The 25,383-nt window shown below is 42.5% G+C and overlaps 1 protein-coding gene across 1 annotated transcript in view; it reads left to right on the forward strand.

The window, feature by feature from the left end:
* The window catches only part of ERCC6L (ERCC excision repair 6 like, spindle assembly checkpoint helicase), a 46,897-nt gene extending 23,495 nt beyond the window's left edge, over positions 1–23,402 (forward strand). Inside the window, exon 2 of the mRNA XM_078663800.1 lies at positions 18,809–23,402. Within this exon, the coding sequence (XP_078519926.1) occupies positions 18,809–23,261 (4,453 nt within the window). The 3' untranslated portion in view covers positions 23,262–23,402. The remainder of the gene's footprint in view (positions 1–18,808) is intronic.
* The last annotated feature ends 1,981 nt before the right edge of the window (positions 23,403–25,383 follow it).

Below are 25,383 nucleotides of genomic sequence, written 5' to 3' on the forward strand. Positions count from 1 at the left end.
CCAGCGAGAGCGGGACACCGGGGGTCTCTGCAGCAATCACAGGCGGGCAGGACCGTTCCGCAGTGGGGGTCTCCGCCATGCTTCAGGCGCCTGCAGCGATCCTGATCCTGGTCCGCTCCCGCGATGTCCAGCAGGCAAACCACCGACACCGCTCGGTCCACCAGTCATCCACAGCGGGCTCTAGCCAGCAGGCATCCTCATCGTGTTCTGCAAGCTGGTCAGCGGGGAGCCCCTGGTCCGAAGAGGAAGGCGGGAACGGCTCTGTCCTCTCCTGTCGGTCTCAGCCTCCAGGCAGGTCGGGGATCTTCAGCAGTCTTCGTTCCTTCAGGTACAAAAATCCAGTTACTCGTTCCAGTTACTTTTGTGTGGCTTTGCGGGGTGCAGCTCGGCGCTAACGGGGATAAAAGCCAAATAATGGGATCCCCAGCACCGGAGCTCTTACCGAGAGCTCCTACCCGGCGGCCATCTTTAGGTACTTTTAGGTACTTTAGGAAAGTAGATTTATGAAGCAACCTGCCCCATGGACAAGTAGATATTTTATTAAATTCCTCACCCCTGTGAAAACATTGATTTGTGAATGTGAAGACCAAGAAGGTAACATTGTGCCTGTGGGTAAAAAATGTAACCATATAGTGATTCCACCAATCTGGCTACCTAACTGGCAATTAAGCTGCCATTCAATTAGGTCTGGTTGGAATTTAAATTATGTGGGTGTAATTCCAGGAATTTCGTGCAATGCTTGTTACGTGAATTCCCCAAACGATTGCCACTTTGCGTAACTACGTACCCTGTGCAGTAAAAATGTAGGTAAATGGCTCCACAGCTGCAAAAATTTACCACAGATGCAGAGGAACAACAGAACGCAAGCAGCTGTTGTTCGCAATACTTTATTTTAAAAGCGTCCTTGCCCCAAAAATTGCTGCAAAGACACAGTTCATGCTAAAATGTAGAGCAACATGACAGATTTGCATTTCACATTTTCATGTCATTTTACCATAATTGCATACATTTCACACACCCTTACCTCCAATCACTTTACTATAGTTCTCCTAAAGCCATAATATTAGTTGCTGCCACTTGACGGTGGCAGCTTCTATATTAGCGGTTCTGCTGAATCCAGAATTCAGGTGGGCGGCTAATACAGAATTTCTTTCAGCTGCCAGTATCTGATCATCATCTTAAAGAATTGCACTGGCTGGCCATAATCAAGATAGATGTTCAAGGTCAGTTGCTTAGTTTTTATAGCACTCGCCAACAAAGGCCACTCTTAGGTGGTAAAAAAATAAAAGCCCAACGTATTCCTGTGATCCGAATCTTTCTTCAGAAAAAACTTGGCTAATCTATAGCTTCCTGCTTTCTCAGGACATGGCTTCACCTAAGTTTAGATGTTCGCTCCAAATGCCCTGCTGTGTAGCAGACAGGCTATATAAATTCCTTCTTTATTCATTCACAAACTGGCTTGAATACCTGTGCTGCAATTGCCACAGCCACATTACTAAGACCCACCTCCTGGAATAGTGATAAAATGAACAATTGTTGTCTGTTCACGTTTCAATGTTCATGCCACACTCGAGCCCTTTCCACACCAGTACTACTTCCTCTGTAGAGAATGCTTATGCTGCTCATTTCTCAAATTTTAAGAGGGAAGGCAATCATTTGCTTCAGTTCAACCAGCTTCAGCATCAAAGCTCACAACCTATACTTAACTTTGGTAATCTCTTTGTTTCTTAAGTTTAGTATTCTTTGAGTAGATGCATAAAAAATTCTCTCATTCAGTGTTCAATCTTAAAAATTCTTAGCAATACATAGTAAATTGCACATTGTCATTTCCCTTTTTTACAGTGACCTGACAAAGTGAGTAAAAATTGGAGGACATTCATTTCTGAGCGGGTTTTCGGGGGACAGGTTCTCTTAGTTTAATACTCCTCAAAGGTGGTGTTAGATATTTTTTAGTGTATTAATATACTGAATAGTAATTTTCAAGAGGTTTCATGTAAACCTTAAGTGATGAGCACACAAAATAATGCTGGGGCTATGTCACATGTTGGTAGCCCAATTTTTCAAATTTGTGTGCTTTTAACATAGGTCTAGTGTATGGTAGAAACAGTTGTGAAACCCATGGTGGTTGATCTAAAGCTATACAGTTTTCAAAAATGTAAACTAAATTCTGAATTCCGCAAGGGGTAGTTTGTATAGATTCATCAAGGTTTTCCCAATGAAACCAACTGTTCAAATAAAAAAAAATATTGAAAATGAGTAATAAAAAAACAGCCATTTATGACAACGTATTAATCTGTAAATTCTTGTCACGATGGCTGATTTACAAAAGCAATATACTGTTACGTCCGCTAGACCCTAGTAGTCACAGGAATAGATAGGGTTTTTAGGCTCTCCAAGAGCCAAAGGGACCCAGAGCCAACAGCTGAGATGCACAGAGTATATAGAGCAATTCATATTTTAAAATATAAAGAGTAAAAAATAGATGCGAAGGAATCCTGTGTATTTCTTAAATTACACCAGAGATTGCGTTTCAAAGTAATGGTTATTTGTAAATCTCTGAATTTATTGGTACCCAACTATCCTGTGATTCAGAGGGCATTTTACAAAATGTCTTCTTTCTGACACACTGGCTTACATTTGGAAGGTACAAGTGCAAACAAACCCAATTGGTAATAACAAATGTTCTACTATTCTGTATTACCATATGTTTCCCGATAAATACGGTACTCAACGTTGGTAGTTGCATATGTTGGGCCCCAGCTCAGTTGCCACTCAGGAAACCTGATCATACCCAGATATTTCTGGGGGTGTCCAGGGTGGTGGCACTCTGCCTAAAAGTGCAAATTTCCTCATGTTTTTGAAACAAGTTTGAAATTGGAATCTGCGAGATCCTCAAATTTCCTACCACCCAGCTCTCTCCACCCCCAACAGACCTCTCTTGAAAAAAAAAACTCCACCTCACTTGTGCAAGTGGGCCATGCGCCCGTGACAGGAAAGGGCAGAAAACGCAACATAAAAACATCGAATCTTGCCACTGTAAACCAACCCTTTTTTGCAATTTGGGCAGGTGTGGATTTTGCCCCTCAGCTGGCTTCTAAGGAAACCTACCACACCTGTGCTTGGTCTGTTTCCATGGGTGGTGTTGGACTTGGCCCTTTGTGCAGGGGCATCCTTGAACTTTTTACCTTCCTCCTTCATGTTTTCTGACCTGTTGTTGGCTGTTTATGACTCTGGACACTTTACCACTGCTGATCAGTGCTAAAGTGCATATGCTCTCCCTAATGTAAATTGATGGATGGATTGGTGATTCCATGATTGGCTGATTTGGTTTACTGGTCAGACCCTAGTACAGTGCACTGAGTGTGCCCAGGGCTTGTAAACCAAATGCTGCTAGTGGGCTTGCAGCACTGGTTGTGCCACCCACAGAAGCAGCCTGTAAAAGCGTGTCTCAGGTCTGCCATTGCAGAGCCTGTTTGCAGTCTGGTACTGCCATGTTGACTGGGCAAGTGCACCCACTTCCCAGTCCCTAAACCTTCCCTTTTCTTCATGTCAGACACCCCTATGGTAGGCCCACGGGCATAAGGTAGGTCAAGCCCTGATGTGTGTGTGGCATGTCCTAATAGTGAATTACAGCCATTTTCGTTTTTCACTATTGCAAGGCTACCTAATCCCCATAGGCCACAATGAGCAGTTAGATTATTACATTTTATAATCCTAACTGACTTGGGGAACTAGGTAGAAATTCAAGTTTAGTATGCCTCAACCCAGAATGATAAAATGCATCTTTTAGTGAAGTTGGTTTTAACATTCTGTGTTTGAAAATCCCACTTTTAGAAAGTAGGTATTTGCTTGTCTAACCATTCAAACCTGCCACTGCTAGGTTGTGTATTCCTTTGTCTGGTTTTGTGAGTGACAGGGCTGAGGGATTCCAAGAGACCGGATGGGTCACCCAGTGGTGAATAGAGATCTGCAGCTGGATGGGAGAGAGGAGTTGCACCTGAACCTTGAATAGGGCTGTGCCTGCCTTCCACAATGCTGGTTCCACCCCCTGTGGTGCGTCTGATGTCTCTGCCCTGTACTGTGAAAGGAGAGAAGGAATCATGTCAACAAAGTGCTCCAGTCCCCCAAGCAGCACTTCAGCTTATGGATAGTCTCCCCTCAGTCTCTCTGGTTCCACTCCTCAGCAAAGGTTTCTTCTTGTTGTCCAAAAGTGATCTAAATTCTTGGGATCAGGGTCCCAATACTTATATCCCAAATGCCTTTGTCCTCTGAGGGCAGAGGGGCCTTTGCCTAGTCCTAACCAGTTCTGGTCAGTCCTGGGGCACTCTGTTGACATGACTCCTTTCCTTTCACAGTGCAGGGCAGAGGCATCAGACTCACTACAGGGGGTTGAGCCGGCATTGTGGAGGGAAGGCACAGCCCTATTCAGGTCCCAGGTGCAACTCCTACCTCCCATCTAGATGCAGATCTCTCTATTCAGCACTGGGCTGATTCACCCTGTCTCATAGAATCCCCCAGCCCTTGTCACTCAAACTCCAGACAAGGAATACACAACCTAGCAGAGGCAGGCTTGGATAGTTAGACCAGAAAATACCTACTTTCTAAAAGTGGTATTTTCAAACACAGAATGTTAAAACCAACTTCACTAAAAGATGCATTGTATGATCCTGAGTTCAGGCATGCTAAACTCGAATTTCTACCTAGTTCCCGGAGTCAGTTAGGAATATAAAATGTAATAATCTAACTGCTCATTCAGGCCTATGGGAATTGGGTAGCCTTGCAATAGTGAAAAACGAAAATGGCTGTAATTCACTATTAGGACATGCCACACACATCATGGCTTATCCTACCTTATGCTTACAATGCACCCTGCACTTGGCCCTACCATAGGGGTGTCTAATATGAAGAAAAGGGAAGGTTTGGGGACTGGCAAGTGGGTGCACATGCCCAGTCAACATTGCAGTACCAGACTGCACACAGGCTCTGCAATGGCAGACCTGAGACACACTTTTACAGGCTGCTTCTGTGGGTGGCAAAACCAGTGCTGCACGCCCACTAGCAGCATTTGGTTTACAAGCCCTGGGCACACTCCGTGCACTATACTAGGCTCTGACAAGTAAACCAAACCAGCCAATCATGGAATCACTAATCCATATAGCAATTTACAATAGGGAGAGCATATGCACTTTAGCACTGATCAGCAGTGGTCAAGTGCCCAGAGTCATAAAACAGCCAACAGGTCAGACAAAATACAGGAGAAAGGCAACAAATTCAGGGATGACCCTGCAAAAAGGGCCAAGTCCAACAGTGGCTCAAGCAACGCTGCAGGCCCACTAGTAGTATTTCATATACAGGCCCTGGGTTTATGCGATACCTCTGTACAAGGGACTTAAGAAGTAAATGGAATATGCCACACAGGTGTAAACCAATCATGCCATGTTTTAAAGGAGAAAGCACACTCAGCTTAATAGTGATCAGCAGTGGTAAAGTGTCCAGAGTCCTGAAGCCAACAAAAAGAGGGTCAGAAAACTACATGAGGAATGCAAGAAGGGCCAGGTCCAACATCCTGATAAGAAAGTATCCTTATAACAATATGCGGATGACCCTGCCTATGTCTGTTTTCAATCTCTCAGACATCACATCTCAACACTTTTCCTTAAAAGCTAATTGATTTTGCTATTTCTGTAAAACTGAACCCAAACAAAACTGCGTTAATTCTACTTCATTCAACGAGCTCCCTTCCGCCAGTCCCAGATTAGCTCAACTACCTTCACCCACTGGGCATTACATCATCCCAAGTACCATCATCAAAATAACTTTGCTTCATCATAAATTTCAACCTGAACCCAACCAAAGACCTCGGTAAGCTAACCAAATCTGCAAACATACCAACTACACCTCTAAAAATCAAATTGTGTATTCTCCCAGCAGATCTCAGGAATGTTGTTTAATCCCTCGTCCTTTCACAAATCAATGGAGGCAGTGTCCTCTTTGCTGCACTATCTAAACCAACGCCTATCCCTCTCAAAAAAACTCTACTTACAGCTGCCTGACTCGCATCTAATGCAAATAAGGCAGGACAGTTCACCCCTGCAATTAAGCAACTACATTGACTGGCCGGCTGCCTCTATTTGCCTGCATTGCTCGCAAAATTTTCTTCGTTGCCTACTAGGTCATCCGTGGCAGTTTTACTTCTAACCTCAACAACAAACTTCACACAACTGGTGGCGAAAGACCCACAAGAGGAAATATGGTCCTCTTACTTGTATTACCTAAAAAAATGAAGGAAAAGTAAAATAGCCAACCAAGCCTTATCCTGGCTAGCACCCAGACGTTGGAAGTCCAACCGTGATCCCTTTATAATGAATTCGAACCTTATTTAATTTAGGAATGACCCCAAGACGCATCTCTTCAAAAAGCATTTTCAGGTGTAATTCTCCAACTCTTTGGATCAATAGAACTTGCTCAGGACTGTAGTAGAAAAACAGTTTTTGCTGCACAACCCTTGGATAATCTTCAGTTTCAGGTGCTAAGATCGGTAAGAACAATTCTGGCAGAGAATATACAGCGTGCTTACTTTACTAGCTAGACCAATACAATTAGAAATGGATCTAACCCTAGTCAGCTAAGAAGCCCAAAAAATGGACCAAAATTTTCATGACACTGTATGAATGGAATGTCCTCTTTTCTAATATTGACCCATGCCTGTTACCTAGCAATACTGACAGAAGCCGCTGAAAACAAGCCTTGATTGATGGCACAGATGCTTCCCAATTCTGCCCTTTTTCTACCTGCATATCCAACATTTTGGCATCAACTGCAGCACCAGCGTCTTACATACTGTCTATAAGAGGCAAAATACTTATGGCTGAGTTGTGTCCAACTAGTTACCTTTATTATTGGCGGTTGGTATCAGAATCAAAATTAGATTTTATTTCGAAGTGCGGTCCCTCACCATCAATGCCCCTTTTTAGGTCTCGCCTAGACGAAAGCAAAAGCGAAGCTTTTGCTGTCTAGGGCGAGACAACTTATGTTGTCACTTGGGGGAATGTGGACAGCAGACTGTCACACGCTTCTCCTGCCGGAGATTTGACCTCGTGGGCGCGCACGCCCAGCCCGGTGCCGTGCACGTCCCCTGCCACAGATTCCCTGAACACACACATGCACATGCAGGCAGGAAGGCGCACACACACCCGCGCACCCCCCCCCCACTCACTGGCACACACCCGCCGCGCACACACACAGGAGCGCACCTACACACACTCACGCACACACACATACAGAGGCCCCGGCCACCGCCGCATACATACAAGCACCGCCGCCGCAAACATACAAGCCCCCCCCCGCCGCAAACATACAAGCCCCCCAGCCCCACTTACCGCCATTCTAAAGTCAGTCTTGCAGCCTCCGCGGGGCTCTCCCTCGGGCATGGGAGCCCCGCGTCACCAGCACTGCTTCTCTCCGTGGGCGCGTGCGCGGCTTCCGAAGACGGAAGTCCCGCCCCTTGGAAGGTTTCGGTTTCAGTCCGAGCAACTTGTTTTTTTAGTTCCTGTTCAGCCGGTTGGCAGCTGCGAGGAGTGCCTCCGGTGCCTCACACCACCTGCGGCTGCTACAGGGAAATGCTGGTTTTATTTTGTGGAGTTTTTACAAGAGCAAAGCTCAGATAGGCAGCGCGTGGCACACTTAATGTTAATGTTGTCTCTGCACAGAGGAAGGCGAAGGGTGTCCCCCATGTTCTGCCACAGCTCTTAAACGTAACGATTTGCAATACAATTGTACCTATTGCATTGCAAATGCTTGTTTCGTTGTTGTATGTGCATGCTGAGCGCGGCGCCCCTTCAGGGACACCGTGATCTATTTGTTTTTTTTTTTTTTACTTTAATTCGGAGCCCGGCACACCGCTCTCCTTTTCTAAACTTTTTTACAATGCATTGGGGAGAAAGGATGGATAAAAAATGTTGTATTTATAAATACTTTTCATTGAAAGGGCAGATTAATCCCTCCTTATGCGTGGAGGGCAATGGCCTTGAACAGGTGCGCCCCCCCTCCCCCGAGATTCCCATACACCCCCAGGGACTGTGAGGCGGGAGGGTGCGAGTAACAGGCAACCAGTGGGCAAGGGAGGTTGGGCAGAGGCTCACACTCGCTGTAACCTGTTTGTTCTCTTCTGCGTAAACATGGGGGGAGAGGGGCGGGGTGTGTAGCAGTCTCCCGCTTAGCTGCCTCTATCCTGGGAGGAAGACCTGTCGTTTTGGAAATTAAGAAACCTTTTTGCATTTCCTTCCTCACATTAAAAGGCATTACCAATGTCCTCTCCTGTGGTCCTCGAAATTGTACTTCGAATGCGTTGTATCTCATTGGAAATTCCAAGGAAGCAGGAGTTCGACTCACCTTTTACTCAATGGCCCATCACATACAACTCCCCCCCCCCCCTCCCCAGTTGTGAGAATTCACCCAAGAACCGAGCCCACGCTCCCAAATGGGCGACGCCACTTCCAGGTGTGAGAAAGCACTCCTTCTGTGAGACTGCATTTATAAGCGTGAGAGAGAGCACTCGTGCTTTGAGACTGCACTACCAAATGGCAAACGGCACTCCAAGTGTGAGACAGCACCCCAGGCTGAGATTGTACTCCCATATGTTAAAAAGAAGTCAGAAGTGACACTTGAATCCCTGGGGTGAGACAGCACTGCAAGCGAGTTAGTATACCACCAGGTATCACAGCACTCCAGGCGTGACACTACGTTTACTGGCGTCAGACTATATTCTCAAATGCGGGGAGCCCCTCGGCCATGAGACTGTACTATCCGATGAGAGTTAGCACCCTAGTTGCATGGTGTGAGACTGCACTCCAAGGTGTGACATTGCACTCTGAGATATGCCATAGTTCGCCCGGTATCAGATTGCATTCCCACGCGTGAGGCAGCTCTCCGGCTACGAGACTCGTCACGGGTGTTAGAACCACTCCGGGTATGAATCTGTGTTCCGAGGAGTGAGACTCGCAGCCAGTGAGTGCCACTTGCACCGTGTGTAACATGTCGAGAGCTCCACTCGTGTTTCCTTTGGTCCGTGCTGGGGTCCCTCATCTGCCGGGTGGTTGCAGGGTGAAGGGTGCGCTTTACATAGCCTGCTCCAGCCAGAGGTCCCAGGGCTTGCGGAGGGCCGAGCGGCGCGGCCGGGCTGCAGGGCAGCGTTGGACACCACCATGTTTTTCAGCTGCTTGATGACGGCGAAGAGCAGGATTAAGAGCAACACCAGCAGCGCCCCGAATAGGGCCAAGTACAGCAGCAGGACTTGCAGAGGGACCAGTGGGCACAGATGTTTTAAGGCACAGGCACATTGGCTCTGGCCCAGGGCCCCAGCCTTTCAGGGGGCCCCCTGATAGATTTGGCTCTTATCTCCACACAGTCGTGCCCTGATGACCTTGAATAATTTGCAAACATACATTATTCTAAATACCATTTTCCTTGAATTTGTTTTTAATACAGGTAACAGGTGGGAGTGTATTACATTTTGTAGAGACATGTTGCGTTTGTTTTTTAACACCATGCAACATCTGTAAACAAGCATTTGCAATGCAATAGGTCTCGCATTTACGTGAGTTTAAGCTATTGCCATTGTAAATGACCATGCCTTTTTTATGTTTTAAAAATGAAAACAAAAATAAAAGGCATTGTCATTTGCAATGTCAATAGCTCAAACTTGCGTTACTGCGAGACCTGTTGCATTGCAAATGCTTGTTATACATTTGAAGAGGAAAATATATCAAGAGACTTACTGAAGGAAAACATGTTCCTTCTAATCTTCTATTTGCAGTAGCCTCTACTGGTTTTACACATTCTAGAAGAGCATTTTCCTAAATAGGCATGTTTACTCCTTCTCCGGACAGCAACTGCTTTACTGGGACCATTCTTCAATTCAAACATGGGGACCTTCCCTGAGCTTGAGAGAATCTCCAGCTAATTTGTGACTTCTGGGTTAAAATGGACATCACTGTTATTAGGATCCGACAATACAAAGTTCGATTTGGAGGCTTGTGCAAAATAATGTCAGTTTGTTATTTTTTTCCAGGCTAAATGAAGTTTGGTGGCACAATTGGCTCCGTGAGCCATCCTGAGGATGCACCAGTCATCTTCATCAGGGAAGACCAAAGTATTAGACTGTCTCCATTAGTGGAGAGGTCAAACAAGACTTTAGGAAACCCTTTAATCACAACTGAACTGCAATGGTTAACTAGGACTGAAAAAAAGAGTAATACAATTTATAAAACTAGAAAACATCTTTATAGTTGTATCCAGCCTGGGTGTCCAGTTAATGTCCTCTTTCCATCCTGATAGAAGACTTGCTTGCCAAGTTTTGAGCTGCTGCCCCACTGATGCATGTTCTTTTATAGCATGGGAGTAGCTTCCAAGGAGTCGTGCCCACCAGCCAGAACTAGGCCTGAGCCTGGTCTGTAGCACGGCAGGACATCATACATGAATCCAAAATGCTATGCCATGCAGGTAGAGTGCCTGTGCTTTAGTGTGTCGAACATTGCAGAGCTCTGCATTGTAATGCTGAGAATATATACACATGGACACGATGAGCAGTCATTTTGTAGCAGGACTAGCATGGTCTCATCTCTTCAGTTGGATGCAAGGCCTCAGCGGTCCCTGGATCTCTAGTAGAATAAGGTATGGAGGAGGGTCACAAGTCTCAAAAATGCTATGCCCTGTATCCTTAATGCACTATGCAGGTAAATTAGCTGTGCTTGAACCAATATGCAATCCTTGGAATGGAATGGAATGAAGATTTGTAAAGCGCGATGGCTACCCGGAGGCGTCCCAGCCAGGCCCAGGTGAAGCACTCTTGAAATCCTTTTTCTCCATCGGTACTGACCTGAGGTTATTTAATGAGCACCATTTACTACTGCATTTCCAAGGATGCATTGGAAGAGCATCTGACACCCCTGTAAAGCAGGTTCTAAAGTCTGCCCTGTTTTGACCACTGTTGGCCAATATTACAGTATGCACTGTTTGCAAATAGATTACTTTAGAGTCCATGGATTGATTTACCCCAGCCTCCGTCACTCCTGCAGTGTAATCTTACAATATTGCACACTAGGCTACTGGTCTAGCGTGCTTATTGCCACTTGCTGCATTTATAATTTCCCCCAAATTCCTTGGGTGAGGGACCTCGGATCCTCCATGAAATGGCCATTAAATCCTAACCCAGATTGAGCATTTGTACTAACAAATATGCTTTCAAATGCACAACGTGTCATTAGAGTTGTCAAACATTCCTTGGGGTATGAATGACTACTGATAATTACATACCTTAGTACCTAAATGTTTTTCTAAGATCACTTTGCTAACAACTGTAGAGCACGTAGTATGGGGTTACCCAGTATCCCTCAGAACCTGGGCAGTACTATTTAGATACAAACAATGGTTCTGTCGGGTATTATTACTTTCAGGGAAGAAACAAATCTTTCAACAAACATATGCGTCATAAATCAACATATCCTATGTTTTAATCAAAAAAGATGATTCACCAAATGCAAAACCAACCAAAGACATAGGGGTCATGAGCAGTTTTAATCACTGTATTTGTTCAATTTAACATTCATATCTTACATGTGATAGACCCTCTATAAAATGTTTTGAAAAACCGCTTAAAAAAACCATGCTTTGAAAGACAAAAGAAGCAATTAATACTTCCTATTAAACGGCACAACAATATAAAAAGGTGAATAGTGACATTCCGTGACTTTTAGTGACATAAATAGTGCTCTATATACAGTTGTGAAAGGGTAAGGGGAAAAAGACAAACAATTTTTCTGTCTCAAGGTCAGTTTCTAAATAGTGTCTTTGGTCAAGTAAGCCACCCTAGTAGACTAAAGTATCTTGACCCCAGTATACTGATCCTATGGGAAAAATTTGTCGACGTTTCGACCCTGCTGATGCTTAAATTGTGGGTCTTTAACGGGTCTTCTTCAGGACGGGGGAAGGGAGGTGGAAAAGGCGCCTGTGAATTCAAGATGGAAAAACCATCAGGTTGGCAATGCAATTCAGATTGAAAAATTCTCTAAAAGGGTAAGAGTGAGCAGGTAATTAACTCACCTAATTCTTGTAATATTGGAAATAATCTTCAAAAGGCTCCTAATTCTGATCAAGAGATTTAAGCTGTTGAATATAATATTATAATATAAGGTTATGGACACAAGGAACACTCCTCTCATTTTAAGCCCACACCATTCCCAGTAGACCCCTAGTGTGCCACTCACCTCCTGGGGCTGTCATCTCCAATATTATATTAATTCAGTGCGTGGCTTGTATTGCTCCAACACATCTTAACATGTAATCTGGCCATCTAAATGAGGAAATCTAAAAAACAAATGAGACAATCCTATTTGTAACCCAGCTATACACTCGATAGCCTGGGACATTATTCTCACTTTCAGGTACTGCACTCACCAATATAAAGTGGTTCAAATGAATGGAGAGATGTAGATCGTTATAGTGCAGCCCGTTATACAAGATTCATCTGCAATGTTAAAGAAATATTGTTAATGTGGGCTCTAATACGAATATTAGAAACAACCCACCCTGGTTACAGTGAATGTGCGCAGCAGTTCACGTACACTCACCAAAGGGCCGGCAAGCAGTCCCAATCACTAGTAAAGTTCACGGCGGCGTGTTTCCGAGGCTCGCCTCGAGGACGTTGTCATAAAAAAGTCTGTGATGCGGCCGGTGCGAACGACAAGCGTCATAGGCGTGGAAGGACTGGTAACCTAGCAACGACGCCTACAACAACCCAGGTCAGTCAATGACTTATTCAGTGGGTGTGTACTAATGGGCGTGATTACCCGCAAAAGTGCATTCAAATCGCAGCATAAGAAATCAGCCTGCGAAAGAAACGTGAAAAAGCATGTAACCTAGTAACCACGCTAACACAAAAGAAAATCAATAACGTATGGAGTGGGTGTATTTAAATGGGCTTGATTATCCACGATGTTGCTATTCACAAAGTCCCAAACATCAATGAGACTCCACCAAGAAAACGTAATGTAATCTCTTTACGGAGATGTATTCATTAAGGCATTACCTTGTTAGAAAGGCCGATCTTTAATTTCATAAGGGAGATAAGACAGTATCTAACGCTGTTACCCATTCAATGTGGATGTTCATGTTACATAGTTACACTCCAATCATAGCACATCCTGTAGGGAGATGTAACATTTGCCTTCCATTCAGTACATCATAAATAGACATGATTCTATTCCAACCGTACATTTGATTCAATGTGGATGTTCATGTTACATAGTTACACTCCAATCATAGCACTTCCTGTAGGGAGATGTAACATTTGCCTAACATTCAGTACATCATAAATAGACATGGATTCCTACCGTACATGTGATTATGTAACGCTACAGCTATGTCGAACTTCATTTCTGTATCTCACTGGAACCACCACCCACCTTTGCCATTCTCATAGTAACAATAACATTTAGAGTGTTGTGACATGTTCAACATCTTACAATTGTCCCATCTGCCTTGCTGTCTCTTCACTCTCCACCTTAGTCGACTTAGGTGTAACACGATTGGCGCTCCCCTGGTGGAACATTACACCACACTAGGACATAAACCAAGTGACATAAGGTGGAGAGTGTTAGAAAGGGTAATCTCAGGGGCTAGAGGTGGTTCCCTTTCAAAGTCTTTGAATTACAAGGAATGTAGGTGGATTCACTCTCTTAATACAGTGCAGGAAGGTCTGAACGAGAGGGAAGAGAGCAAGGCAGATGGGACAATTGACGGTTGGAATCCATGTCTATTTATGATGTACTGAATGGAAGGCAAATGTTACATCTCTCTACAGGAAGTGCTATGATTGGAGTGTAACTATGTAACATGAACATCCACATTGAATGGGTAACAGCGCTAGATACTGTCTTATCTCCCTTATGAAATTAAAGATCGGCCTTTCTAACAAAGTAATGCCTTAATGAATACATCTCCGTAAAGAGATTACATTACGTTTTCTTGGTGGAGTCTCATTGATGTTTGGGACTTTGTGAATAGCAACATCGTGGATAATCAAGCCCATTTAAATACACCCACTCCATACGTTATTGATTTTCTTTTGTGTTTGCGTGGTTACTAGGTTACATGCTTTTTCACGTTTCTTTCGCAGGCTGATTTCTTATGCTGCGATTTGAATGCACTTTTGTGGGTAATCACGCCCATTAGTACACACCCAATGAATACGTCACTGACTGACGTGGGTTGTTGTAGGCGTCGTTGCTAGGTTACCAGTCCTTCCACGCCTATGACGCTTGTCGTTCGCAACGGCCGCATCACAGACTTTTTTATGACAATGTCCTCGAGGCGAGCCTCGGAAACACGCCGCCGCGAACTTTACTAGTGATTGGGACTGCTTGCCGGCCCTTTGGTGAGTGTTCGTGAACTGCTGCGCACATTCCCTGTAACCAGGGTGGGTTGGTTCTAATATTCGTATTAGAGCCCACGTTAACAATATTTCTTTAACATTGCAGATGAATCTTGTATAACGATCTACATCTCTCCATTCGTTTGAACCACTTTATATTGGTGAGTGTAGTACCTGAAAGTGAGAATAATGTCCCAGACTATCGAGTGTATAGCAGGGTTACAAATAGGATTGTCCCATTTGTTTTTTAGATTGCCTCATTTAGATGGCCAGATTACATGTTAAGATGTGTTGGAGTAATACAAGCCACGCACTGAATTAATATAATATTGGAGATGACAGCCCCAGGAGGTGAGTGGCACACTAGGGGTCTACTGGGAATGGTGTGGGCTTAAAATGAGGAGTGTTCCTTGTGTCCATAACCTTATATTATAATATTATATTCAACAGCTTAAATCTCTTGATCAGAATTAGGAGCCTCATTTAGATGGCCAGATTACATGTTAAGATGTGTTGGAGTAATACAAGCCACGCACTGAATTAATATAATATTGGAGATGACAGCCCCAGGAGGTGAGTGGCACACTAGGGGTCTACTGGGAAGGGTGTGGGCTTAAAATGAGGAGTGTTCCTTGTGTCCATAACCTTATATTATAATATTATATTCAACAGCTTAAATCTCTTGATCAGAATTAGGAGCCTTTTGAAGATTATTTCCAATATTACAAGAATTAGGTGAGTTAATTACCTGCTCACTCTTACCCTTTTAGAGAATTTTTCAATCTGAATTGCATTGCCAACCTGATGGTTTTTCCATCTTGAATTCACAGGCGCCTTTTTCATCTCCCTTCCCCCGTCCTGAAGAAGACCCGTTAAAGACCCACAATTTAGGCGTCAGCAGGGTCGAAACGTCGACACATTTTTCCCATAGGTTCAGTATACTGGGGTCAAGTAACTTTAGTCTACTAGGGTGGCTTACTTGATCAAAGAGACACTATTTAAAAACTGACCTTGAGACAGAAAAATTGTTTATCTTTTTCCCCTTACCCTTTCACAACTGTATATAGAGCACCATTTATGTCACTAAAAGTCACGGAATGTCACTATTCACCTTTTTATATTGTTGCGCCGTTTAATAGGAAGTATTAATTGCTTCTTTTGTCTTTCAAAGCATGGTTTTTTGAAGCTGTTTTTCAAAACATTTTATAGAGGGTCACATGCAAGATATGAATGTTTAAATTGAACAAATACAGTGATAAAAACTGCTCATGACCCCTATTTCTTTGGTTGGTTTTGCATTTGGTGAATCAACTTTTTTTCTTTAAAACATAGGATATGTTGATTTATGACGCATATGTTTGTTGAAAGATTTATTTCTTACCTGAAAGTAATAATACCCAACAGAACCATTGTTTGTATCTAAACAACTGTAGAGCAGCATATTTCTCTTGAATGAGGATACCATCAGACTGAAAATCAAGAAGTGCAAGAGAAATCAAGGCAACGGTGCTTCTCCATGTTTGCTCTCTGGATCTCGAACATCCCCCTTCTTCCCATCAGGACCGCCTAATTCTGCTCAAATTTAGGAAAAAGTTTAAGACACAACTCTTAAAAGGACACTACATCACAAGGAAGGAACAGTCCACCTCCACTCTCAGAAGCCCTCTTCCCGTCCAATCCCTCATTGACTATCTTTGCCTTTGAATTTGTTCAGTGCTCCGCTGACTTTTTGCAAGCTGTGGGCTACACTTTGACATAAATGTACAGCATCCTGCATCAATTCCATGCCACTGTCTGGCATTTCTTCCAAATCTTTTGCATTGAAAGTTTAAAAAAAAAAAGGTTTTTTTTTTTTTTAAATGAAACACGACCAACCAAGGAATGTCTTGACAGTCTATACATGCAAGAATGACTGGCAGAAAAGCTGCACATTGGGTCCTCTCTTGACTTAGGTATGACATCTTTTCACCTAATGGCATGGTGAGTGCAAAGGTCTGGGTCAATGACATCTTAACACCTAATCAGGCTACAATTAACAAGTGGGGACTGGGTGCTCTTTTGTTTACTCTACCTTTACATCCTACAGCAAATTGATTGCAGTTTTATTAATCAGGAAAAAAGCCAAGTTGATTATTTCTATTTTTTAAACCACCTTTATACATAGCTGTATGAGGTCTTGGCAGAGGAAGGAGATCACATTGCAGCACATGGGTCTAATGTTAGACAAGACGGGAAACAGCCATATCATTGCATGTTACAATGCATGAGATTACAACGTAGTTGTTACAACGACCGCGTTGTTACATCGCAGTACCATTACAACGCAAGTTGTTACAGCGACTCGTTCTAGGGGGCGCTCTAAACTAAGGAATAATATAATTTGCTATTCCAACACCTTCCCTACTATTGCACACACTGGAGTTGGAATAGTAAATTATACTATTCCTAAGTCGAGCGCGCCCCCTAAAGCAAGTCGTTGTAACGACTTATGTTGTAATGGTACTGCGATGTAACAGCGCGGTCGTTGTAACAACCACGTTGTAATCGCATGTGTTGTAAACACATGCGATGTAAACAAATATATTCAACAAGACCGGTCTAGGTAATGCTTGTCATTGTGCTGTTTTGTCGAGCTTACGGCAGCTGCATCCTTACTGACCGTCCTGAGAATCTACCAAACAAATTGCAGGAAGTTGAGCAAGGCTCATATGCACCTTGGGGTGCAAATATCTCAGTAGCCATCCGTTGAATCAGTGAATTTACTACCTACAAAGAGAGAGCCCATTTCAAATTGATGGACATTTCACAGACATCTGTTCATGGCTGTGTAACCGATTACATGGCTAAACTCTTTGAACTCTCATCTATCTAGGCTCCTGGGATCGTTCACAAACCTACTTGCTACTTAGACTCAGAATCTTAAGATTTAAAAGTCCTACTTCGAGTACAGAGTTCCTACTTTGGGAACCATCTTAAGCTATTGAGAATGGAAAATGGCTTCTAAAGTTGAGGTCACTACTTTTCTGGGTTTTTATAAAATGATGAATGTATATATTTTGGGGTAATGTTATCAAAGGTGAGGCTTGGTGTATGATGTGGATTATTTTGATGTGTTGAATTCTGAGATGTCTTTTATGTGGTGTGATGTTTGGAGGTGTTAATATGTGACACATGGGGTTGTGCGACATCAAAACTGCCATTAAGTAGGAGCCACTATGACCTATCGCTACATAGACATGATATTTTTTTATTTTAATTAGTAACTGTGTTGCCTTTACATCCACATAGACCCTACATTTAACCTGAACACTGCTACTTACACTAACCTAAGACCTACTTCTACCCTATAACCCTGTGATGTGTTCTAAAATGCTGCAGTCAGTCTGCTGAAGGTGTGTTTAAGGTGTTCTGTGCAAAGTGTTGGACAATCCATGTCCTAGTCTCTCCCTGTATGCTATGTTGTTTTTTTCTTCTGTATCTTGATATTGTGGTTATGTTTTGGCAAAGATATGACGTGTTGATTTTGCCCCTCATGAATATTTCTGCCCAAGGGCTTTTCGGATTGCCAGTTTGTTTTACTAAGTAGGCTGCTGTGTCATTCTATGTAGGCCCTCTATCCAGATCGATATGTGTCTAGGTACTGTGTAATTGTACTTGTGTGCCTTCAGAAACCCAACAAGCTAGCTGTACCTTCGTTCTGGGCAGAAGTGCTCCAGACTTGTGCTTCCAGATTCCTGCTGCACCCATCCCCACTGTACATTTGAGTTAAGTTTAACAATTCCATTTGTCTGTTTGATTAGTGATTTAGTGGTTACAAGACTGAATGCCTGTTATCTCCTGATGAACAAAAGCGATTGTCTAAACTTGACAATCTCCCATCTGGCCTATATTTGTCCTTTGTCTCTCTACATTATTTAGTTATTCACCCTTCCAAATCTCTTGCCTCCTTGTACTGTAATTTAAGGGTTAGTTAAGGATGGACTAAGGTTGGTTTATTAGATAATTTGAATAGTTTAGTGCAACTTTATTGGCAATTAATAGTGAATTAGGTGGTTTTATTAAAATGGCAGAGCTTTTATCCTTAACCAGAAGAAGTCGAAAAAGGAAAATTAGCTAGTTTAACTGATTTGCGTGGGGTGGGGGGGGTAGAATACCATGTACTTGTGTGTTAATTTAGATTGTGTAGCATTTTATATCTTAGGTTTCAGTCTCCAATAAAGCATTAAAAGCATGGTCACCTGCATGTCTTACGATGTCAATGGTAACTAATAATATGTAGTTTTCTTAAGAATGTGGGGTCTGATGAGACAGTCAGAATACTGATGTATCAAGTACACATTTGACTGAATATTTGTCCATTCCTGTCTTCCGTTTCCACAGGTATGTGATGCAGGCGAAAAATGAAGCTAAGATGGGAAATCTCTCCAAGTCCATAGAGCTGTTTACTTTGGCTAACGAAATTCACTCTAGTGAAAAGCTAAAAAGCAGGATCAAGAAACTCGAAGAGGCACTTAAAGTGGTTACCCTTGATGAAGAAGATAATGATGACTTTGTTGACGTTTTAAACAGCGGTCTACTATTGTACAAAGATCTTAACGACAAACTTTTTGCACATCAGAAAGAAGGGATTGTTTTCTTATATGAGCTTTACCGTTCCAACAAAAAAGGTGGTTTGTTGGCAGATGACATGGGATTAGGGAAGACCATACAAATAATTGCTTTCCTATCCGGAATGTTTGATGCAGAGTTGATAAAATATGTGCTCCTGGTAATGCCAACTACACTAATTACCAACTGGATGAAAGAATTTGTAAAGTGGACTCCTGGAATGAGAGTGAGTGAGTTTCATGGTTCAAGTAAGAAGGAACGTACTAGAAATTTGGAAAAAGTCCAAAGAAAGGGTGGCATTATAATTACTACCTACCAAATGCTGATTAATAATTGGGAGCAACTTTCTAGCTATAATGGACGAGAGTTCATGTGGGACTATATGATTCTAGATGAAGCTCACAAAATTAAAAGCTCCTCTACAAAGTCCAGTAAATGTGCCCACAATATCCCTGCAAAGTACCGAATCCTCCTTACTGGCACTCCTGTACAAAATAATCTACGTGAGATGTGGGCACTCTTTGACTTTGCCTGTAAGGGAACACTGCTTGGTACATCTAAAACGTTTAAAATGGAATACGAAAACCCAATAACTAGAGCTAGAGAGAAAGATTCTACGCCAGGAGAAAAGGCTCTTGGGCTTAAAATATCAGAAAATCTTATGAATATCATCAAACCGTACTTCCTCCGAAGAACAAAGGAAGACATTGAAAAGAATCGAGCATCATCACATAATAGAGTAAGTGTTGCCCCTAGTGAAGTAAGCCGAAATGTTAGTACTCCCGAAATGCCAACTCTTACAAGAAAAAATGACTTAATTGTTTGGGTTTACTTAGCAGAGGTACAAGAAGAAATTTATCAAAAATTCATTTCATTGGACCAGATCAAAGAGTTATTGATGACTACACGATCTCCTCTGGCTGAACTAAATATCTTAAAGAAGCTGTGCGACCACCCAAGATTACTGTCAGCACGTGCTTGCAGCGAGCTTGGTCTTGAAGGAGATGAAGGTGATACATACAATGAAATTGAGTATACTGGCCATACCGGACCAACTAAAATTGATCATCTTTCTGATGAGTCTCTTATTCAAGAGTCTGGAAAGCTGGTGTTTCTTATGGGACTTTTGGAAAGACTACAAGAGGAGGGGCATCGGACTCTTGTATTCTCCCAGTCAAGAAAAATGTTAGATATCATTGATCGTATCTTAAAGAACAGGGGTTTTAAGGTTATGCGTATTGATGGAACAGTGTCTCACATTGCAGAAAGAGAGAGACGCATTAATATGTTTCAAACTAACACCGATTACTCTGTCTTTTTACTAACTACACAAGTGGGTGGTGTTGGCATAACCTTAACTGCAGCAGACAGAGTTGTCATATTTGATCCTAGCTGGAATCCTGCCACTGATGCTCAAGCTGTGGACAGGGCTTACAGAATTGGGCAAACAGAAAATGTAGTCATCTATAGGTTGATCACTTGTGGTACTGTGGAGGAGAAGATATACAGACGGCAAGTGTTTAAAGATTCCTTAATCAGACAAACAACTGGTGATAAAAAGAACCCTTTCAGATATTTCAGTAAGCAAGAACTGAGAGAACTGTTTTCTCTTGTAGATGCTAAAACATCCACAACACAGATTCAACTTCAAAGTCTTCATTCAGCGCATAGGAAAACAGATACTGAACTTGATGAACATATTGCATGTCTTCATACTTTAAACATCTTTGGTATTTCTGATCATGACCTTATGTACTCAAATGAGACATCTGCACATGAAGATCAGGAAGGTGATGAAGAGGAGTATAATTATATTCAGCATCGGGTTCAGAAAGCTCAAGAACTTGTTACGTTAGAATCTCATATGCATGGACAGATGGTAAGTGGAACTGGAGATTCTTGGATACACCAACCTGTAGGTGGTCCTGTAAGAAAAGCAAAGCGTACTCCTGCTTCAGAGGCAAATAAAGCAAAACCAGATTTCTCTGTGCCTAACACAGTTGATCTGACATCGGATGAGGATGTTATTAATGTCAGCTGCCAAATGACTAGTCTAGTTATTGAAGATTCGGATGAAGAAATGTTGGAAGTGAGTATTTCAAAACCTGATGTGTTTATTACGGAAGAATCTCAGTTTACTGAGCAGCTGAACAAAGAACAACATTCAAGTTTCCCTCCACCCGCTGCACAGTCTCGGCTTGTTAATGACAGCCATATGTTGGATACTTCTGCTGAGTTTGTTTCCAATAAAATTCATTGTTCTATGTCACAAACTAAATCATTTAATGCCCCATCTTTGGACCGCCCTAATCCTCGCATTGAAGGTGACAAACAAACTGTGACTTGTGGTTCCGTTATTACTTGTGAAATCGAATCTCCGACTGATGAGCTCAAAGGGTACTCTGCTATTTCTGGACAAGTACAGAAACCTATGGACACACGTTTAATAATGGAAGATCATGCTATGCTTGAAACCTCTGATGCATTAAATTCAAGTGATAAGAGAAACAAGGCCAGTTCCAAGAACATATTGCCAGAGGGCATATTTAAATCACCAGTGGAAGGTCTTGTTCAGCCTAGCCTTGCTTCAGGATTAAGTTGTTCAAGGCAGTCACATGAAGGAATGTTACAACTGCCTGGGCAATTTAGGCCTATTGGAGACAGTAATTATGAGGGTGACTCATTGGCCTCACAGTCTCCATTTCAGTGTGACTTTAATCTTTTGCTGGAAGACTCTGTTGAAGGTGAACAGGGTACAAAGGAAAATTCATTTGAATACATTGAAAAAAACTCTAACCTTCATCTTCTGGTAGAAAGTTCTGTTGTATATGAAAATAATTCACTTGTTGAAGAGAATCAAGGTAACAGAAACTTAAATCAAAATGACATGTCTAAACAAAATCCAGATGATAATCTTGAAATGGAGAGCGGAGAAGAGTCTGAAACAGAGGACATATGTGTTTCAAGTAGGAGAAGATTTGGAAGAATTAATTCTGATAGCGATGAAAATAGCTCCCGCCCTGCTTTAATTGACAATGTAACTGATAAAAACAGACGAGTCAGAAGAATTGATTCTGCAAGTGAAGAAACTAGCATTATTGATCATGTAAGTGATAAGAAGAGAAGAGTACAAAAAATTGATTCTGAAAGTGAAGACGATGTTAGTCTTGTATATGACAATGTAAGTGATAAGAAGAGAAGAGTACAAAAAATAGACTCTGAAAGTGATGAAGAAAATGGGCTTTTTATTGACAATGCGAGTGATAAAAAGAGGCACATCCAAAGAATTACTACTGATAGCAAAGAAAAAAGTGGCCATATTTCTGCTTTTATTGAGGACTTAAATAAGAGAGAAAGCCAAAGAATACATTCTGAAAGTGAAAATGAAAAGGTCTCTCTTTGTGGTTACAGTGATGGTGAGCAAGCAATCTCTCCGTTCAACAGTCCTTTCCATTCCTCAGTGAAAGGTATCAGTGCTTCAACTCCAAAACGAGACCGCTCTATCCTTGGGTTGCTTTTCCCAACTAGAAAGAGTATGGGTTTAAATCGCTCAACTGCTTCAAGAAGATCTCTTGTGCAGGTTGCCGTAGAAGACCTGGATGACCTGGATGAAACTGTAGCTGACAGTGATGTGGAAGAAGAAATGCAAGAGGCTGATCTTATGGTTGAAGAGGAGGAGAGTAAGGTAGAGTTCAACCAGCCCAAAGATGGACAAGATGATCATTCAGCGCCGCTAAACAGTGGTAACTCTAGCTACTTGGATGATGAAGCTGATCTTCCTAATTCACCTGAGCTAGATAGGGTGGAAGATACTGGAGATGAACTAAGTGAGAAAAGTCTCAATAAATCCACTGAAATGGGCATGCTCAATGAATCCACTGAAGAAGGAACCCATGAAGAACCCACTGAAGAAAGTGCAGGAGAGGAGTCAACTGGTGATGGAGGGCTTGTATCTGGAGAACAAATTGACTACTGTAGTCCAGAAAAGAGTTTTTTCAAAGAGGATGATATTCGGAGTAACTTAAAAAATAGTATTGCCCATTCAGAGATTAATAATACCACTAATAGTTATGATACTTTAGTTCAACTTGGGAAAAAATTAAAAGACGATGGCAAGTTAAAAGAATCTTTGAACTGTCTGCTGAAAGCACTTGATATACAAAGCGGGGATCCAGAAGTTATGCTATTAACTCTTGGTTTATACAAGCAGCTTTCCAATTGTTAATAATTGAAACTATTTATTTGCTAAATGTATTCAGTTTCACCATTTATCATGAATGTTGGCTTTATTTAAAGTGCTCTTAAATAAGGAGTCACTTTGGAGAATTATCCTTTAAAAACGTTGCACTTTATGGTCCTTTTCAGATTAAAACTGGGTCAAAGGAGTTTTAGGATAAGCAAGTTAGGCATGCTGTCTCTACAAATGAATAACAATAACACAACCTTGATAATTATGAAGTAGAGAAGAGTGATAGTATATAATTAGTTTTGAAGTCATTCAGAATTGTGATTGGAGATGTATAAATTGGTTTTATGTGACTGACCGGATTTACAATTGGAGTGTAGCTTTCAACATTTTAACACAAACATGGCATATTGAGCATATTCTTTGTCAAAGAATACATCGAATGACCTATGCAAGTGAAATTGGTGTTTGAGGAGTAGGTTGCAATATCCAGGTTGATGGTGTTAGTGTTGCTGTGATGTGCAGTATTTGGTATGATGCACAACATTTTTCTACTGTCTCCTTGGGATGTGTTCACAATTTATGTTCATATACATATATATACATATAATCCCACTTCCAGGTAGCACACAATTCGAGAGAAGCCACAGAAGCTGAAGTGAAGTTCATTTATTAAGTTTTCACACCTTGCCAGCAGTCACGAGCATCAGATAACAGCATTTCAATCATGTAGGCCAAACACGTTTCAGGATTAATACTCCCTTCGTCAGTGGCGCATGCAGGAATGAGGACTAGCGCAGATTACATCACAGTTTTAAACGCCACCTGCCCAAGTGGGCGCGGCTCTCCCACAGCCTTCTGGTGCGTGTAGTTTTTGATAGTATTACCCCAGTGGGCGCGCAGTTTTCCTTCCAAAGTTTTGCAAAATTAAAACCACAGTGGGTGAATGCTTGACACTCCGCTACGTGACTGCCCCGCTTTGCCGGTGTAGAAAGAACTTGTGCACTCGTTGCAGTCCTGAGTTGCAGCTTGTGCTTGCTTCTTCCGTGAATATCCGGCTCTGACTTCAGACCCAGATCGGACCAGCCGGCAGCTGTGGGCTTCCCTCAACGACTGCGCCCAGCCGCTAAAACATAATCCCACTTCCAGGTAGCACACAATTCGAGAGAAGCCACAGAAGCTGAAGTGAAGTTCATTTATTAAGTTTGCACACCTTGCCAGCAGTCACGAGCATCAGATAACAGCATTTCAATCATGTAGGCCAAACGCCTTTCAGGATTAATACTCCCTTCGTCAGTGGCGCATGCAGGAATGAGGACTAGCGCAGATTACATCACAGTTTTAAACGCCACCTGCCCAAGTTCTTTCTACACCGGCAAAGCGGGGCAGTCTCGTAGCGGAGTATCAAGCATTCACCCACTGTGGTTTTAATTTTGCAAAACTTTGGAAGGAAAACTGCGTGCCCACTGGGGTAATATTATCAAAAACTACACGCACCAGAAGGCTGTGGGAGAGCCGCGCCCACCTGGGCAGGTGGCGTTTAAAACTGTGATGTAAGAGACACGTCTGACTTTATTGAAAAAATTGAAAAGATTCAATGGCACCCAACCTATACACTCGTGACTCTTGACATCACAAGTCTTTATACGGTTATTGACCATGAGAGAGGTCTGCTTGCTGTGAAATACTTTTTGGATAAGAAACCTTTGAAATTTGCAATGCATAACAAAATGCTGTTGGAACTTATCCAATTTTGTTTGTATTTTAACATCTTTATATTTCAGGATCAGATATACAAACAATTATCTGGCACAGCAATGGGTTCCTGCTTCGCCCCCAGTTACGCGAACTTGTTCGTGGGCTGGTGGGAGGAGCAGGTAGCCTGGGCCCCACAACATGAGACATCTAACAGGAGGGTAATTGCATGGTACAGGTATATTGATGACCTGTTCCTTATTTGGGATGGGTCTATAGAAGAGGCCAAACAGTTTGTCCAATCACTAAATAACAATGATTGTAATCTGACATTCACGGGGGAGATCAGTAAAGGGCAGGTTAGTTACCTAGACCTATTAGTCACTATAAGAGATGATAAAATCTGCACCTCATTATACCGCAAGCCTACAGCGGGCAATAGCGTTTTGCACGCCACAAGCAGTCA

The sequence above is a fragment of the Lissotriton helveticus genome, chromosome 10 (assembly GCF_964261635.1).
Source record: "Lissotriton helveticus chromosome 10, aLisHel1.1, whole genome shotgun sequence".
Taxonomy (NCBI): domain Eukaryota; kingdom Metazoa; phylum Chordata; class Amphibia; order Caudata; family Salamandridae; genus Lissotriton; species Lissotriton helveticus.